The following is an 18164-nucleotide window of genomic DNA, read 5'->3' on the forward strand; positions in this document are numbered from 1 at the left end:
AAAAATATTTTAATTTAATTCAGTTTTATTCTTGTGTTCACTTTTCTATTAAAAACACTTCTCTCCTCATTTAACCCTTTAACATATTGAAATGTTGCGATCATGTCCCCCCTTTCCCTTCTGTCCTTCAGACTATACAGATTGAGTTCGTTAAGTCTTTCCTGATAAGTTTTATGCTTAAGCAGAAATGTTGCTGTTTTATTTTAGCCATGCTCTGGCTAAAGTAGCCCTTAAATAAGGGCTTTGATTGGTACTTAGAGGAATGTGTCAAAGATATTGAAAATGGGGCTTCAAAGTCAGAAAGAGTATGCATGTCAGAGCATGCAGATAAAGCTCTCTTGCAAAGGTTCACTGAAGAGTCAGATGGAGGTGACTTTCTGTGTTCCAGATCTCATCCAGTCTCTAAGTCTGTGCTGGGGGCCAAAGCACAGTATGTTCAAAAGTTGAACTGGGACATGCATTTAATTAAATATAGTTGACACTACTATTCATAATCTTCTTCTGTAAGCCTAAATATTAGCCTTAGATAATTCATTTATGTTCTTTCATTTGTTTTAATTTATGTCCCTCTTTTTCTCTAAGACAGGGTTCTCCAAACTCAGTAATTTTAAGCCTTGTGGACGTCGACTCCCAGAATTCCCCAGCCAGCTTTGGAGACTCCTACTCCAAGAGTTCAAGGAAGTTTATTTGTTGTCAAAATAAATTGCCAGGAATTAACCTTCACTATAAATATAGTTTATTTACTTTACTGCCCTCTAAACAAATAGAATTTCCAAATTAGCTCTGCCAATTTATATTTAGGAATTATATTCTGCAAAGGGACTGTCTAATGCAACCTTCTGCTTCCAGTTGAAATCATTCTGAAAATCAACTGTCTGGATGTATTGCTAAGCAGGACATTTGTTAAGTGAGTTTTGTCCCATTTGATGACCCTTCTGGCCATAGTTCCTAAGTGAATCCCTGTAGTTCTTAAGTTAGTAACACTAACTTCACTAGCTTCTCAATTGATTTTACTAGTCCAATGGTTTGAAAATCTGATCACATGACCTCGGGTTACTGCAACTGTCATAAATATATGACAGTAACTGCCAAGTGTCCAAATTTTAATTGTGTGACCACAGGGATGCTACAATGGTCATAAATGTGAAATAAGTCACTTTTGTGCTGTTGTAACTTTAAGCAAACGGTTAAGGGCTACCTGCAGTTTGATCTGCTCATTAATATGACGGTTGGAAAAGAAACGGAGTCCTTCTAACTGCCTTTCTGAAGATTCAAATGTAAGAATCAGTTGACTGGAACTTTCAAAGGCCTTATATGGGGGTGGGACATAGAACTCAGCAAAACCACAAGGGAGAAAGCAGAGAAAGGTATGATTTGTTTTTGACCTACGTTTCTCATGTATATTTGTCTACAATCCCCATTATTAATATCATCAGCCAGTTGTTATACCATCTGTCTTTCATAAGCTATACCATGACAAGATAGAGGAGAGATCCACTAGATAATCCTTCGGTTAACAAAGCTGTATCTCATTTAATTTCTCCTGTTAGTAAAGTCAGCCTTGACCATGTTAGGTAAGATTTATATTTTTCATTCCTTATTTATGTCTCAATGAATATGATTGATTTTTAATCTAATTGGAGATTTTAGATTAGTTTACTTAGTTTTAATTAATTGGATTTAACCTATTTCATACTATTGTTTCTTTTTATATGTTGTAAGCCTCCCCGAGTCCTCGGAGAGGGGCGACATATAAATCCAATTAATAAAGTAAGCAAATAAATTTATTGCTTGTAGCCCAATGCGTTTAGCACAGGACATGATGATTCCTTTATTTATATCACACCCTCAACTCAGCAATTCTAGGCATCTCACATATTAAGGTCAAGGTTTAGACAGCAAGTAAAGTAACACAGATAACACACTAAGAACAAAAATACTTATTGTTCCTTAGCAAAAAATGGTTGAAAAAAGCAAAAAAAATATAAATAAAAAGGACTAAAAGAGACGATTTTAGGCACAAAATATTATCAGGGAGCAAATCAGCAACCCCAGGAAAGAGCCACCAGGGAGATACTGTTCCACAACTGCAGACAAAGCATTTCTCCCTCCTCATCTGTTTCCAGAACAATGACATCTGTCTGGGTCCTTGGAAAAAATATAACCCAAAATGTATAATTGTGGGGAAGTCCACTTATTAGGTCAGTAAGTGGCAAGTGCGATTTTGCTTCTTTGCTTCTACTTGTGGGAGGTTTTCAGACACCCACTACTAGTAGGAAAAAATGGAAAGTCAGTGGGGTATGGTATATAACCCAGTGCTATAACCCAGTGGTCCCCAACTTTTCCAGTTCTGCGGATCAGTGGCCCTGGCAATGGCTCAAATGGAGCTTTGTATACTTGTGCGCTCAACTGTCACTTACATGACCTGGTTTCCAATGGGTGGCAACATGGACCTGGGCTATGGACCATGGGTTAGAGACCATTGAGCATGTTCCTAACTAGTCATTCTCTAGCATCCTGCCCTTCCCCACTATACACAAAAGGCAAGTTTTGCTGACTAGACTTGGTGTGGACAGGTCTACCAACAAGGACTGTCTTTTCTTTTATGGATTTCTCCCTTCTCATTAGTCCCCATTCTTTTCCCAAATATTTATCCACCTTGGAATCTATTCCTACACTTGCTTATTTGACACTACCAGACCCTTTCTTTCTCTTCTTTTCCTATCTTTCTTTCTTTCTTTCTTTCTTTCCTCTCTTTTTTCTTTCTTTTTTCTTTTATCTATCATCAAGCCAGCCAGCTAGCCAGCCATCTACACTATCTATCTGCCTGCCTGCCTGCCTGCCTGCCTGCCTGCCTGCCTGCATGCATGCATGCATGCATGCATGTATGTATGTATGTATGTATGTATGTATGTATGTATGTATGTAAATATATGCATGTATATATACACGGGAAGAAACCAGAATATGCCAAGACCGTCATACCTGTACCCATGAAAATCTACATACATATTTTTGCTGAAAGGGAAGGGACCCTGTTATAGATCTATTTCAACCTTTTTATATATCATCAGACAGACATATTGAAATTGTAAGTCTTCTGCATGCAAGGTCAGTGCACATTGCTGGCTCATATTTAGTTGGTTATCCACCAATACTCTGAGATCTCTCTTACAGTCACTACTGTTAAGTGTGGTTTCTCCCAGTTTGCAGATGTGTCTTGGGTCTTTCTTTCCTATGTGTAAGATCCTGTTTTTCCCAACATTGAACTTCATTTTGTTAGTTTGAGCCTACAGTACTAGTCTATTGACATCTTCTGTATTTTGAGCCTATCCTCTGGTGTATTGGCTGCCCCCATCAGTTTAGTGTCATCTGCAAATTTGATTAGTTCCCCCTCTATTCCCTCATCTATGTTGTTGATGAATATATTGAAGAGCACTGGGCCCAGGACTGAACCTTGTGGTACCCCGCTGCCTACCCCCTTCTATGTGAATTTGGATCCATTGAGGACTACTTGTTGGGTGCTGTTGGTTAGCCAACTGTTAATCCATCTACTAGTGTTGTAGTCTATCCCACTTTTTTTCCAATTTGCAGAGTAGTAGGTTGTGGTCCACTTTATCAAAAGCTTTACTAAAGTCCAAATATATTAAGTCTATTGCATTACTCTGGTCTATTGATTTGGTCACAGTGTTGAAAAATGATATGAGATTGGTTTGGATTGGTTTTTCCTGACAAACTAATGTTTGCTGTTGGTTATTATCTTGTTTGTTTCTAGAGAGTGGCAAAGCTGGTTTTTTTAAAAAAAAATCTAGTATTTTTCCTGATATAGAAGTCAGTCAGATTAGCTTGTAGTTGCCTGGGTCTGTCCCCCCCCCTTTATAGATGGGGACTACATCAGCTCATTTCCAATCTTTTGGTAGTTCTCTTGTGATCCAGGATTTTTGGAAGATATGGAGTAGTAGTTCTGCGATTATATGAGCCAGTTCTTTTAGGATTGAAGGGTGAAGTCCATCTGGCAGTTTGTACTCATTGAGTTTCATCAGGTGGTCTCTTGCTATGTTTTTACTTATGTTGAGTACTGTTCCAAAACTGTTTTTTGTGACTGTGTTGCAGGTATTTATTTATTTATTTATTTATTACTTAGATTTGTATGCCGCCCCTCTCCGAAGACTCGGAGGGTGGTTGGTGGTTTCTTTTTGTGTGAAAACTGATGCGAAATAGGCATTGAGCAGCTCTTCTTTATCTTTGTTGTCTATGATTTCTTTGCAGTTTTCTCTTTTTAGTATACTTACTATTTCCTTGATTTTTTTTCTTCTTCTTTACGTTGAAAGAAAATTATCTATCTATCTATCTATCTATCTATCTATCTATCTATCTATCTATCTATCTATCTATCTAGCTATCTATCTATCTATCATCTATCATCTATCTATCTATCTATCTATCTATCTATCTATCTATCATCTATCTATCTATCTATCTATCTATCTATCTATCTATCTATCTATCTGTCTATCTTTCTATCTCCATCTTTTCTCTTATATTATACTATAGTTGCCTTGATGCTACAAAGATTAAAATGAAAAGAACACATTGTTCCTTGTTAAGTCCATAATAATTTTGTGGCAATGAAGAGCTGATAGATTTATTTATTTTGTTCAATACACAATGAGGGTTTTAGTGGGTATATATCTATATATACATAGTAAAATACATGATGAAGGTTATAGAGGAGATATAGTAAAATATATCTAAGAAATAATAGAAAAGAAGATATAGTAATAGAACATATCAATGAAAGAATAGAAGAAGAGATATAGGAATAGAAGAAAGGTATAGGAGATGTAGGAGAGCAATAGGACAGGGGGCGGAAGGCACTCTAGTGCACTTGTACTCACAGAAGGAAAGAAATAATATGCATTGAAATGTTGTGGCTTCATTTCAACATGTCTAAATTGTAGTTTAAAGATTTAAAAAGTGGGGAAGAGAACTATTGTAATACAGAGGGATTGGGTCAGAAGGAGAGGAGAATGCACTTCTACCAGCCAAAGCAGAAATAAAAAATGAAGTGTGCAGAAGATATAAATTTAACCTGGTGGAGAGCTAGGAGAACTGGTGGGGAACCGGTCTGTAGAACCAGTCTGAACTGGGAGGAACCCACCCCTGCCCTGAGGACAGAACAGCCTAGCTGTCTGGTCTAAACAGGTATGTAAAGTATCAACCAGACACTGGAGAAGGGGATATTGGGAGAGTGGGATGCAGCACAGTAAACAGTATCTGTATGGTTGGAAAAGACAAGATGACACACACAGCAATGTGATGAAACACCATCTGCCCATGGAATGCACATAAAAACAGATGTAGCTGGGATTGCACTGTTGGGGCTACCATCTTGACTGTCTGGAACAGAAAGTATAGTTTTATATTCACATTTTCTTTTCTTTCCTTATGTCATAGATGGAGCTGCTATGGCTTTATATTTTGCTTGGAGCTGTTTTGAAACTTTCATCAGGCACTACCTACAATAGAAGAGGCAAGTTGTGATTTCAAACGCATTCATTCCTGATTGTTAGAATGATAAAAATGAGAAGATGGACGCTCAGGCTAGGGAATTTGCTCATTTGTCCTCTTTCTTTGCCTGTTTATGCCATAGGAAGGCTCATGCTGGCTTTTTTGTGCAGTCCCAGGGAAGCTGCAATGACCATCAATCATATTCCTGACACCATAAGGAAATTTTGCTTTAAGTGACAGCTGAAATCATGCTTGTTATGCTTCATAATGGATTCCATTTTACTTGTTGTAATATATACCCTAGGGCAGTGATGGCGAACCTTTTTGAGGCCAAGTGCCCAAACTGCAACAAAACACACACGTATTTATCTCTGAGTGTCAATAGGGCAAATTACTGTATTTTCAGACTATAAGAGACACCAAGATTGCAAAGAGTTAAGTAAGAAAACAACTTTTGTCCCCCGCTGCCCTTCCATCACTTTGCAGGCCTCTCAAACCCTCTGCACACCCCGCTTTTTGCAAAAATCGGTGAAACACAGGGCCAGTCTTGCAAAAAATGGAGGGTTTGGGAGATCTCAGAGTGCTTCTGACCTGAGAAACCTGGGTGCCATAGGTTCATCATCACAGGGCTATAGGATGAGCTTAACATCTTCATTGTACACATGGCTTAAAAGTAGCCTTGGCTTCTGCTTAGGAAACGCACAACTAGCAGCAGCTATAGCACTCCACCAGTGGTAAGAGCTGGAAGGGACCTTGAGGGTCTCTGCAACCTTAAAATACTCCAAGAGCCCTTTGGACCCATCCTTTCCCACAGTAAGGAAAACACTGGGATCCCAGAACCTAGATGGGCATCGCCAACATCTCCCCCACCCAGTGACATGAACCTCTCCAGCCACAAGTGGGTGAATGTTGTGGCTCCCGGTGTTTTCTGTGGGAAATGTCTTCCTTCCTTCTTTCCTTCCTTCCCTCCCTCCTTCCTTCCTCTTCACTTCTTTCTTTCTTCTCTCTCTCTCTTTCCCTTTTCTTTCTTTCTCTCCACTTCTCTCTCTCTCTTTTCCCTCTTTTCCCTCGCTCTCATTCTCTCCCTCCTGGTCTCTCTCATTTCTTGTACCTCTCCCTCTCTCTCCCCTTTTTCTCTCTCTCATTTGATTCTCTTTCTCCTCCCTTTTACTCTCATTTCATTCACTTTCATTTGTTTTTCTCTGTCTTTGCTCTCTCTCTCCATTTTTCTTTCTCTCCCCTTCTCTCTCTCATTTGTTTCCCCTTTCTCCCTCTCTCATTCTCTCTCTCTCAATCTTTCTCTCATTTCTCTCTCTTTCTCTCTCTCATTCCCTCCCCCTCTCACTTTCCCCCTTTTTTCCATTCCTGTCTCCCCCCCCATTTGTGTGTTTGTGTGTTCACTCTTGAACCATTTCCAAAACCAGGTGAGGGCTGTGCATGTGTTACTCTCTTCTCCCATACCTCAAACACACACACACACACACACACTGGGTCCTCAGCTCCCTTTCATTTCTGTTTTCTGTGCCCCCTCCCTCTCTTTTTCCTTCTCTCCCCTTCTCTCTCTCTGATCCATTTCTTTTTCCTCTCCCTCGTTCTTTCCCACCATCATTTTCTTATTTTTTTCCTTCTCCTTTTCTCCCTCTCATTCCCTCCCCCTCTCAACCCCCCTCTCTTTACTTCTCATCTCTCTGCCTCTGTCTCTATCTTCGCTTTTTTTCCCCTCTGTCTCGGCTTCCTCCCAGAGGAAACATAGGGATGGCGGGCGGGGGCAGGGGTGGACGTTGTCCACAGAGCTAACAATTGGAGAAGCCCAGGGGAAGCTGAAGCTGCAGCAGTGGGTAATTGCTGCAATAATAATAATAATAATAATAATAATAATAATAATAATAATAATAATAATAATAATTATTATTATTATTATTATTATTATTATTATTAGATGTTTATGCCACCCCTCTCCGAGGACTTTTGAATGGAACAGCTGCCGAGCAGAAGGGGTGCAGGGGCTATCTTGAGCACAGAGAGCCGGGTCGGAAACAGCGGCCAAAACCTCTGCACCCCATGCCCTGCCAATCCCGAAGAAATTGGCTGCCGCATCAAGCAAGCTGCCCATAGCAGCAGCACTATGGCTTTCCAACCACGCTCCCTCCTCCGATGGATCAGCTCTTTTGCGCAATGCTTTTGCTCCTCCAGACAGGGTTTTTTTTGCAATGTCTCCTGCCCATACAGTAAGCGGCAGCGGCAGCACAGAGATGATGCTGCCATAAGAGCTGGAATGGGACCTCGGAAGGTCATCTAGCCCAACCCCGCCAGCTCGTTGACTCTCTTATTTTCCTCTTGCAGCCACCTTCAGACCTGGCTGAGGCTCGAACTGCCAGCACTGCTGCCAGCCCAGCTTGTGCCCGCCCCCATGGCTAACTAACAGCCATAGTGCAGCTGCTGTGGGCAGCTTGCTTGACACAACAGCCGATTCCCTCAGGATTGGCAGGGCATGGGGCGCAGAGGTTTCGGCTGCTGCTTCTGACCCGGCTCTCTTTGCTCAAGATAGCCACTGCTGCAGCTTCAGCTCTTGTACCTCTTCTGCCCGGCAGCCACTCTATTGCAGCAGTGGCTATCTTGGAATGGAAAGCAGGATTGGGAGTGGCGGTACTGCCAATCCCAGCTGCTAAGGAAGCTAGCAACAGCAAACCAGAAGTGCCTTTTTCCAAACTTCCAGTTTGTTTGTTGGGCATTTCTTTTTTTGCCTTTGGAGCTTCAGGGAAGCTTCCCTGAAGGGTCCAGAGGACGAAAGGCCTTTTTCAAGGCTGAAAATCAGCTGGGCAGCGCACATGCACACTGGAGCTGAAACCTGGCAAAATGTCGCGTGCCCTTCGATGTGGCACGCATGACATTGGTTCACCATCACAGCCCTAGGGTATGTATAACTGAAGTTTTTCCCAACTAAGCGCTGCGCTGGGCTCCGAAGTGGCGCAAAGTTCTCCCTGCCTCCTCTGCGGTTGGGAGGCTCCTTGGGGAAGGTGGCCGCAGAGGAGGCAGGGAGAACTTTGCGCCACTTCAGAGCCCAGCGCAGCGCTTCATTGGGAAAACCTTCAAGGAGATAGTGGCAGCAGGAAAGAAACGGGCTCCGAAGCGGCGCAAAGTTATCCTGCCTCTCCACCTCCTCCCCCTGCGGCCGCCTTCCCAAAGGAGCCTTCTGGCTGCCCAGGGGGCGGGGTTAGCTTTGTGCCGGGGGAGCGGGGGCTGCCACCTGAGCGCTCTTGCCCAGTGGGAGGCGAAGCACTGGGGTGGGGGTGGGGCTGTCGGGACACCTCCCACCCCAGCACTTTGAATCCCGCCGGCCAAGAGCACTCGGGCAGAAGCTTCTGCCAGACACGGGCAATGAGGGGGAAGCTTCTGCCCGAGTGCTCTTGGCCGGCGGGATTCAAAGTGCTGGGGTGGGGGGTGTCCCGACAGCCCCACCCCACCCCCAGTGCTTTGCCTCCCGCTGGGCAAGAGCGCTCGGGTGGCAGCTTCTGCCAGACACGGGCAATGAGCGGGATGAGCGGCGCGGAAGCCGGTGGCTGTGGCAGCTACTGCAAGAGGCTTCCGCGCCGCTCGTCCCACTCATTGCCCGTGTCTGGCAGAAGCTTCTGCCCGAGTGCTCTTGGATGGCGGGATTCAAAGTGCTGGGGTGGGGGGGGCTGTCGGGACACCTCCACTCCAGCACTTTGAATCCCGCCGGCCAAGAGCACTCGGGCAGAAGCTTCTGCCAGACACGGGCGATGAGCGGGATGTCACTTCATTCCTCCACGTCACTTCGCTGCTTCGCCGCTCCTTGTGGCTGGTGGGGGGAGTTAGGAAGGTCCTACTTCTCCCCCCCCCCCAGCCAAAAACTCAAAGCCTATCTCCTGCCGCAACGGTTTAGCCAGGAGAGGAGCGGCGAAGTGACTTGGAGGAATGGGAAGCTCAAACCGCCCGGTTTGAGCTTCCCATTCCTCCACGTCACTTCGCCGGGTTTCGGGAGGCTGCTGGGAAGCCCCCCCCCCCGGCTGTTTTAAAAGGTGACAGCTGGGCGGCAGCGATTTTTGCAGGGTTTTTTTTGTTGTTGCACGGATTAATTGACTTTACATTGTTTCCTATGGGAAACAATGTTTCGTCTTACGAACCTTTCATCTTACGAACCTCCCCCCGGCACCAATTAAGTTCGTATCTTAAGGTACCACTGTACCTGCCTTTGAAATGGCCCCAGCATGGGGCTGAGAGGCAAAAGGAAAGCAAATTTGCCTCCTCCTCTATTTGGGAAAACCAGGGTGATTTCAACAGAAAACAACCAAATATATGTGTGTGTGTGTGTATGTCCACAAACACACACACTGGTGTGTGTCCACATCCACCCACCAGTATTTATAGAGGAACGGCAGTTCCGATCACACTTTGTTTGCCCTACCACAAAGTCGAAAGAACCAGCCTGAACATGACAAGTGGGACCTTATCAAAACGTCACCAAGATTCTATCAGTCTTATGTGGGGAAAGACCTGAACAAGCCAAGACCTACAACCATCCATTTCTGGTGCAGTGCAGTATTTGTTATTAAATTAAAAGAATAACTCTCCGCTTGAAATTGTCTGGTATATGAAATTTCTGTAAAAAATTAAGCATTTGATTTGGCCCAAAAGAAGAAACAAGAAGGCAATTTATATAAACTAATTTTTACTTCAAGCTCAGTGATAATTTTAACAATAGATAACACTGACAATGTTTTCTTCTTTCTTACTTTCTTTCTTTCTCTTTCTTTTTTCTTTCTTTCTTTCTTTCTTCTTTCTTTCTTTCTTTCTTTCTTTCTTGCCTTCCTGCCTTCCTGCCTGCCTTCTTTATTTATTTCTGTCTTTCTGTCTCCTTCCATTTCTCCATCGCTCATCCATTTCTCTAAACTTTATATTAAACATCAAATATCGTGGATGTACAATCTGTTTCAATGGTTGCATACTACTTTCCCAAATCATGAGTTCAAGTTTCAAGTTTCAAGTTTTATTGGATTTATATGCCGCCCCTCTCCGAAAACTCGGGGCGGCTAGCAACAGTCATGAACAATATACAATAAAATCCAATACTAAAAGCAAATTAAAACCCCTTAATATATAAAAACCAAACATACATACAAACATACCATGTATACAGTTGTAACGGCCTAGGGGGAGAAAAAAGTCTTAATTCCCCCATGCCTGGCGGCAGAGGTGGGTTTTAAGTAGCTTACGAAAGGCAAGGAGGGTGGGGGCAATTCTAATCTCTGGGGGGAGTTGGTTCCAGAGGGCCAGGGCCGCCACAGAGAAGGCTCTTCTCCTGGGTCCCGCCACGTGGCATTGTTTAGTTGACAGGACCTGGAGAAGACCCACTCTGTGGGACCTAACTGGCCGCTTGGATTCGTGCGGCATTAGTCCTAAAATACATAATTTGTAATATGAGACAAGAGGAAAAATATTAGTCATTTCATTATATTAATTACATTTAATTTCATTTTAATTAGATTAAAATTTGATTTTTATCCTGCTACCTTTCTAGTCATAAACATGTTTAGAAAAATAAACATGTTTATTTATACCAACGATGTACAAACTTTGTGGGGTAAATGCTGCAGGCATTTGATCAGGTACACCTATGATTAGAAGGGTAGCAGGATGGAGAGAGGGGCTTGGTCAGCGCCGCGGTGAGACAGTTTCTCTTGTGCTCCTGCCGGGGATGCCGAATCCCCACTGTTTGGGGGAGTCGATTCCTGTCGGATCAGCCTGGAACCTCCCTGAAGGGGAGGTGAAAAAGGGGTCTTGGTCACCCACCGTTTTTGGGGTTGGCACACCCCACAGTGGGTAGATTTGTGACCTTGATCGGCAGCGGGTGAAACAACCTCGGTTGCCATAGCCGTGGCGTCTATGTGCTGGATAGGATTTAAATCATTGGAAGTCATCTGGAAGGAGAGGAAACATAAGTTTTTGTGCTGGAGGTTGGGAAGAATAAAAGTTTGGAGGAGAGAGTGAGTTATGCTGGAGGGGATCTTGATTCAGACTTCAAATTTTCTGTTCTGGAAGTTGGGTGGAAGCGGAAGTGGTAGGGGCTGTATTATTATTGGATTGTCTATTTGGCATTAAAATAAACTCAAAAATTCATCAAAACCCCAAGAATTTTATAATTTGTTTCATCTTCGGAAGTCGGGAGTTAAGTTTGGACTTTTGGGACTATTAGAATTTAAATTTTTAAGTTGTTACACAGGCCAAAACTGAAGAATTGGAAGTAATTGCGAGATTGCATGCTGTATACTGAGGACATCTGCTGGTGAAATTGAGGCAATATTTGGTTGGATTTGTTATTCACTGAATTTGTCCTTGACGCAATGGAACTGGACAGAATGTTTTCTTTTTCAATAAGTGATAAAGAGGAGCTGAAATACTAAATAGAAAGAAGAAAACAGAAACAACAACACCGTAGCGAAACCAAAGGAGAAGAAAAAAAGAGCTGGAACAGAATGATCAACAGAGAAATGGAAATAGAAAAGGGTCATCAGAGAGGCACTCTCAAAAGGAACAGATTAAAGGACTTAATATTGATGAAATAGTAGTTTTCATATCTAATGAGTCAAAAGAGGAAGACAAGCGATCTAAAAAGACAAATGAATTAAGTCAGTGTTTTTCAACCAGTGTGCCGTGGCACACTAGTGTGCCGCGAGACATGGTCAGGTGTGCCATGAAGAAGGAAGCTCAGGTTCCGGTCTCACAACTTTTTGCTGAGAGAGAGAGAGAGAGCAAGAAAGCAAGAGAGAGAGAAAGAGAGAGCAAGAAAGCAAGAGAGAGAGGAAGAGTGAGATAGAGAGAGAAAGAAAAAAGAGAAAGAGAGAGAAAACAAGAGTGAGAGAGAAATAAAGAAAGAGAAACAGAGAAAGAGCGAGAAAGAAAGCAAGAGAGAAAGAAAGAGAGAGAGAGGAAGGGAGAGAGGGAGAGAGAAATGAGCAAAAAGGGGAGGAAAAAAGAGAAATAAGAAAATGATTGAGACAGAGAATGAGAGGAAAGAGAAACAAAAGAGAGAGAGAAGTGACTCTTGATTTAAAGCATATGATAAAAAGCACCCAAAGAATAAGAGAGAACCCCCCCCCAGCCCTCACCTGTTTTTGGAAATGGTTCAAGAGTGTATACACACACACACACACACACACACACACACAAGGGGGAAGGAGACAGGGATGGAAAAAGAGAGGAGAGTGTCTTAGGGTGTCATTTTGTGTCATTTTGGTTGGTGGTGTGCCCCAGGATTTTGTAAATGTAAAAAATGTGCCGTGGGTCAAAAAAGGTTGAAAATAACTGAATTAAGTAATGGTTTGATTGAAGTGTGGGTTGATGATTTAAGCACTATACTAAGCACTAATGAAATGGAGAATAGATGTGACCTGACACCCCGGAAAAGACAGAGTAAGAAAGGAATGAAAAAATTTGGAAAAATTTTGTACTTTTGTAGAAAGAGAGGGAAGGAAAAAATATTGGGTTATAAGACGATAAGAAAGAAAAGCCCTGAGGTTTGGCAAAGATGGTACCTTTAGGTATGCATTAATTATGGAATGATGAAGTTGGATTTATCTGGGTTTTGTTTTAAGATACATTTCAATTTATGAAACTTTACTAAAGCATAGAATTCTACAGAAATAGATAGATTACTTGGATTATTGAAATTATAAAAGATTGGGAAAGCTAATGATAATCAAGTGATAAATATTTGAATAATAATTGACTATTATATTGAACGAAATATGATTTCAATACTATGATAAATGTTCAAGAATTGAAGATTTAAAATAATGGATTGATTAATTTCTATGTTATAGCAATAGAGTATGTTTTTCTCTCTGCTTTTTTCTTTTTCTTTTCTTTTTCTCTGCTTTTTTCTTTTCTTTTTCTTTTTCTCTGCTTTTTTCTTTTTCTTTTCTTTTTAAGACTATACAGTGGTACCTCTACTTAAGAACGCCTCTACTTAAGAACTTTTCTGGATAAGAAGCGGGTGTTTAAGATTTTTTTTTGCCTATACTCTACCATTTTCTACTTAAGAACCTGAGCCTGGAAAAATTTCCCAGGAAATTTGAGAGCGGCTCGAAAGCCCAGGCAATTTCTTGCCATTTCCCCTTTAATCCCGGCCATCTCAGGCTTTTCTGGGCTGCCAGCACTGTTCCCCGTAAGCTGCATGCATGTGCGCACGCGCACCCCAAAATACCCCCCCCCCCGCGCAGCCTTTTCATTGGGGGCGTGCTCCCCATCCCCCTGCCAGCCCGTAGGGGGGGTATTTTGGGGTGCGCGTGCGCACATGCCCGTGGGGGGGGCGGGGGCAGGGAGGTGTGGTAGCAGTAGGAGGAAAGGGAGCTGCGGTCGCCCCTGCCTCCCCACGGTGCCTCCGGCCAAATGCGCCCCTGGCTTCTCGGCCCTGCCCCCCACCCACCCAATCCGCCCTCTCTCCTCCTCCGCTGCCTCCTGCCTTGGGGCGCGATTTCTGCCATGGCGGTGGCGGCTGTGGGATGAAAGCGCTGCCAGCCAGGGGGCTGCGAGAGAGGGCTTTCTCCGTGGGCTTCGGGAATGCCCACCCCACCCCTCTCACAGCCCCTTTGCTGGGAGCGCTTTCGTCCCAGACTTTCAGCAAGGGGGCTGCAGTAGAGGCAGGGCAGGCGTTCCTGAAGCACTGGGAGAAAGCGCTCTCGCAGCCCCCTCACCATCGGTGCCTCTGTTCCCGAGCTCTGCCTCACAGCTGATCAACCTGCCGCTGCCCCACACCGCTGCTGAGAGAAAGAGAGAAAGGGGGGGAGAGAGAGAGAGATAGCAAGAGAGAGAAGAGAAAGAAAGCAATAGAGAGAGAGAAAGAAAACAAGAGAGAAAGAGAGAGAGAGATAAAAGGGGGGAGAGAGAGATAGCGAGAGAGAGAAGAGAAAGAAAGCAATAGAGAGAAAGAAAACAAGAGAGAAAGAGAGAGAGAGAGGTGAAAGGGGGAGAGAGAAGCAATAGAGAGAAGAGAAAAAAGCAATAGAGAGAGAGAAAGTGTTCTGTCTGGGTTCCCCCAGACCTCAACACCAACTGGAAAAAACAGCCAGACACTCTGGTAAAAGCCAAAAGTAGTTTATAACTGGAAAAAATAAGCACAGAGGAAAACCTGTTCTTCCCAACAGACAGGATATAATACGGTACAGCAGGGTCCTGATGTCCAGACAATACAGCAAGCTTCTTGCTGGCACACCCCCCCAAGGTTTCAATAGTCAAAGGCACAAACCAGGATTCCAAGACGCCAAAGTTCACAGTCAGGTCCCACGACTCTCAAAGATAAAACTCCACAAGCCAGGAAGGGTGGGTCTGCCTTTTAGCCTTTCCCAAGAGCACCACACCCAAACCCAGCTGCTGCCACTTTAATGCTGAAAGTATTTAGCCAATTGACTCCGTCTCTGATTAGCTCTTCGTTGTCGCAGATCAATTATGGCTTGTGCACTTTCCTCTAAGGAATCCAGGCTGCTTGCTGAGGAGAGCTCCCCCTGGTGGGACTCTGGCTGTCCTCCCTCTTCTTCAGCCTGGGATTCCTCCTCGTCTGTCTGCACCTCCTGTTCCTCAGCCTCTCCCTCTGAGCTGGAAACCGACAGAAGGTCAGCCGTTCCCGGAGGGGCCTCAGACGGAACCACAACAGAAAGAAAACAAGAGAGAAAGAGAGAGAGAGATGAAAGGGGGGAGAGAGAGATAGCAAGAGGGAGAAGAGAAAGAAAGAAAGAAAGCAAGAGAGATAGAAAGAAAGAGTGAGAGAGAGAGAAAGAAAGCAATAGAGAGAGAGAGAAAGACAGAGAGAGAGCAAGGGGGGAGAGAGAAAGAGAGAGAAATGACTCTTGATTTAAAGCATATGGTAAAAAGCACCCAAATAATAATGGAGAAAAAAAAACCCCAGCCGTTTGTGTGTGTGCGTGTGTGTGTACTTGTGTGTGTGTGTGTGTGTGTGAACTCTTGAACCATTTCTAATAGCTCACCTCTAATTGGAAATGGTTCAAAGGTTCACACACACACACACACACACACACACACACAAGGGGGGAGGAGACAGGGATGGAAAAAGAGAAGATAATAATAGTAATAGATTTTGGTTTTGTTTTATTATTAATTTATTTTAATAAAAAAAAGAAGGGAATTTTTTTCTTATTTATTTATTTATTTATTTATTTATTTTTCTATGCCGCCCAGTCCCAAAGGGACTGTCGCTCAGACACTATACTTTTCCACCCACACCGAAAAAAAATTAGAGGGAACATTGGCTGCCAGTGGAGCCTTTCGATGGCGTTTAAGGAGGCTTTGGTAGTCTAGAGCAAACAAAGCATTTTCCTTTCTCTGGGCGCTTGGAGAGGGAATAAACCTCTGCCAGCGCGCAGAGAAAAGAAACTCTCCCTTTCCTTTCTCTGGGCACTGCCTCAGAGTCCCTCTTTTTTTTTAAGCCTTAAAGTTTTGGATTTTTTGATTCCCCTCACTTCACCTTTCTTCAGCAGCGACCGTCCTCCTCCTCTTCTTCCTCCTCTTCCCACCCAAATTCTGAGCTTTTATTTCTTTCCTAATGGGTTTGCACGCATTATTTGCTTTTACATTGATTCTTATGGGAAACATTGCTTCTACTTAAGAACGTTTCTACTTCAGAACCTGGTCACAAAATGAATTAAGTTCTTAAGTAGAGGTACCACTGTAATTTTCTTTCTTTCTTTTAGTTGATAATGTCTTTTTTTTCTTGTAAGGGTTTTGGAGAATACATAAGGAGTAAGAGTAGGCAGGATGGCATATCTGAATTAGTAAAGGGATAATGATATTAATCTAATAAGGTTTAAAGAAAATTAAGGTTGAATTCAATTAGAAGAAAATTGGATATCTAGATGACAAAATTAGAGATTAAGGTTGGGGGGCTCGATGAATGCCAGAAGTAATTAATTGGGAACTAATAATTTTTTTGGGGGGAGCAATTATAATTGGCTTACTAGCTTGATACTGTTTTTATTGTATTATGAAGATATTTTGAAATATATTGAAAAAGTTTGTATGGAAAACAATAAAAAAAATTACACCTCCCCCCAAAAACATGTTTAGAGATGGTATTATAGTAATTCTGTATTTTCTTCCAGATGTATCCAGTTCCTATTTTTCCTGCTACACAGGTTTTTTGTCAGAGTCTGGAATAATTAAAGCAATCAAGCTGTTTCTTCCAAGTCATAAATTAGTAAGTTTCTCATTCAATTTCATATACTGTGGAGAAAGTTAAATTATAGCAATTAACAATGATTTTTTTAAGTACTACTACTACTACTACTACTAATAATAATAATAATTTATTAGATTTGTATGCTGACCCTCTCCGAAGACTCGGCATAAAAAAAACTTACTTTGCAGTAAATAGGTTTACCAAATCTGTTTCACAGACTTCATAGACAATAGGCAAAATGCCATTTTACTCAAGTATAACACCATTCCACACAAGCACTATTTTACATTTGGTTCTCTCCTATGAGTCCATTAAATCAAGAGTTTCTTCATTGTATGAGTGAAAATGTGCTATTTCCATAAAATTATTATTCTGTTATTACTTCTATAAAATTCAGCTTGAATAGTTATATACAAGTACCTTGGATAAGAAACGTCCCTAAAAATAAAGAATATTTTTTTACTTGCTTGGGGAATTTTTTAAAACTATGGAAGTATAGAAAGGGTACTATAAATAAAATGTAAATTAAAGCAACAGCTCTCAGCTATCAATTTTGCTCTAGCGGCTAAGGCAACAGTCAAGAAACCAGGAGATTATCAGTTCTACGCCTGCCTTAAGTGTGAAAGCTGCCTGGTGATCTTGGGCCAGTCAATATCTTTCATCCCAAATCACCTCACAGGCTTGTTGCTCTGAGGAAAATAGGAGGAGGGAACATTAGGTATGTTCACCACATTGCCTGTTTATAAATAATCTTTAAAAAGAGAGAAAAAGTTGTAATTGTATTGTCCATTCTTTCCACATGTATCATTTTCTTGGTATTAAGAACCTTTTATTCTGCCATTTCACATCTGCGTTTTCAAAGGGCAAGCACTCACTTCCCATCTACAGCAACAAAGGGTAAACTGAGATCTTAAACAGGATACAGGAAGCAGAGTTGTGGACTTGCATGCTGTGATTCCGGATGTATTGATGCATAAGAAAAACATTCAGAAAAAAACATCTGCAGCACTTGCTGCAGTAAATTTTTATTCATGGTTGGCAGCTAATCCCAAACATACGACATGCATGCGCAGTGCTGAATAATCCAAAAAAATCCCCTTCCTAAAAGCCAAAAACAATATGGCGATGCATGCGCAGTGCCAGAAACTCAGCTTCTGCCCGTGTACAGAAGATTAAAACAACAACAACAAAAACAAATTATCCCATCCCCCCCCATTTTTTAAAAAAAAGATAGTGGCATCCCCGGGCCGGCACCAGCCAAACTGGTTCCATGACATCATCATGACATCACCAGCAGTTTTCTACCAGTTCAGGCGAACCAGACTGAACCAGAAGGAACCGACCTCTGGTACTAATGGCATTAGTCCAAGGAAGAACCATGTCTTTGTATGTATTGATAAGACAAGGCTTATCTGAAAAACAAATTGCCAACATCTGCAACTTC

General features: G+C 42.5%; 1 protein-coding gene across 1 annotated transcript in view; it reads left to right on the forward strand.

The window, feature by feature from the left end:
* The first annotated feature begins 282 nt into the window (after positions 1–282).
* LOC139161032 (cation channel sperm-associated auxiliary subunit beta-like) overlaps positions 283–18164 on the forward strand; it is a 155240-nt gene continuing 137358 nt past the window's right edge. Inside the window, exons 1-2 of the mRNA XM_070739673.1 lie at positions 283–430; positions 16644–16738. Coding sequence (XP_070595774.1) covers positions 283–430; positions 16644–16738 — 243 coding nt within the window. The remainder of the gene's footprint in view (positions 431–16643; positions 16739–18164) is intronic.

This window comes from Erythrolamprus reginae, chromosome 1, assembly GCF_031021105.1.
Source record: "Erythrolamprus reginae isolate rEryReg1 chromosome 1, rEryReg1.hap1, whole genome shotgun sequence".
In the NCBI taxonomy this organism is placed as follows: Eukaryota; Metazoa; Chordata; class Lepidosauria; order Squamata; family Dipsadidae; genus Erythrolamprus; species Erythrolamprus reginae.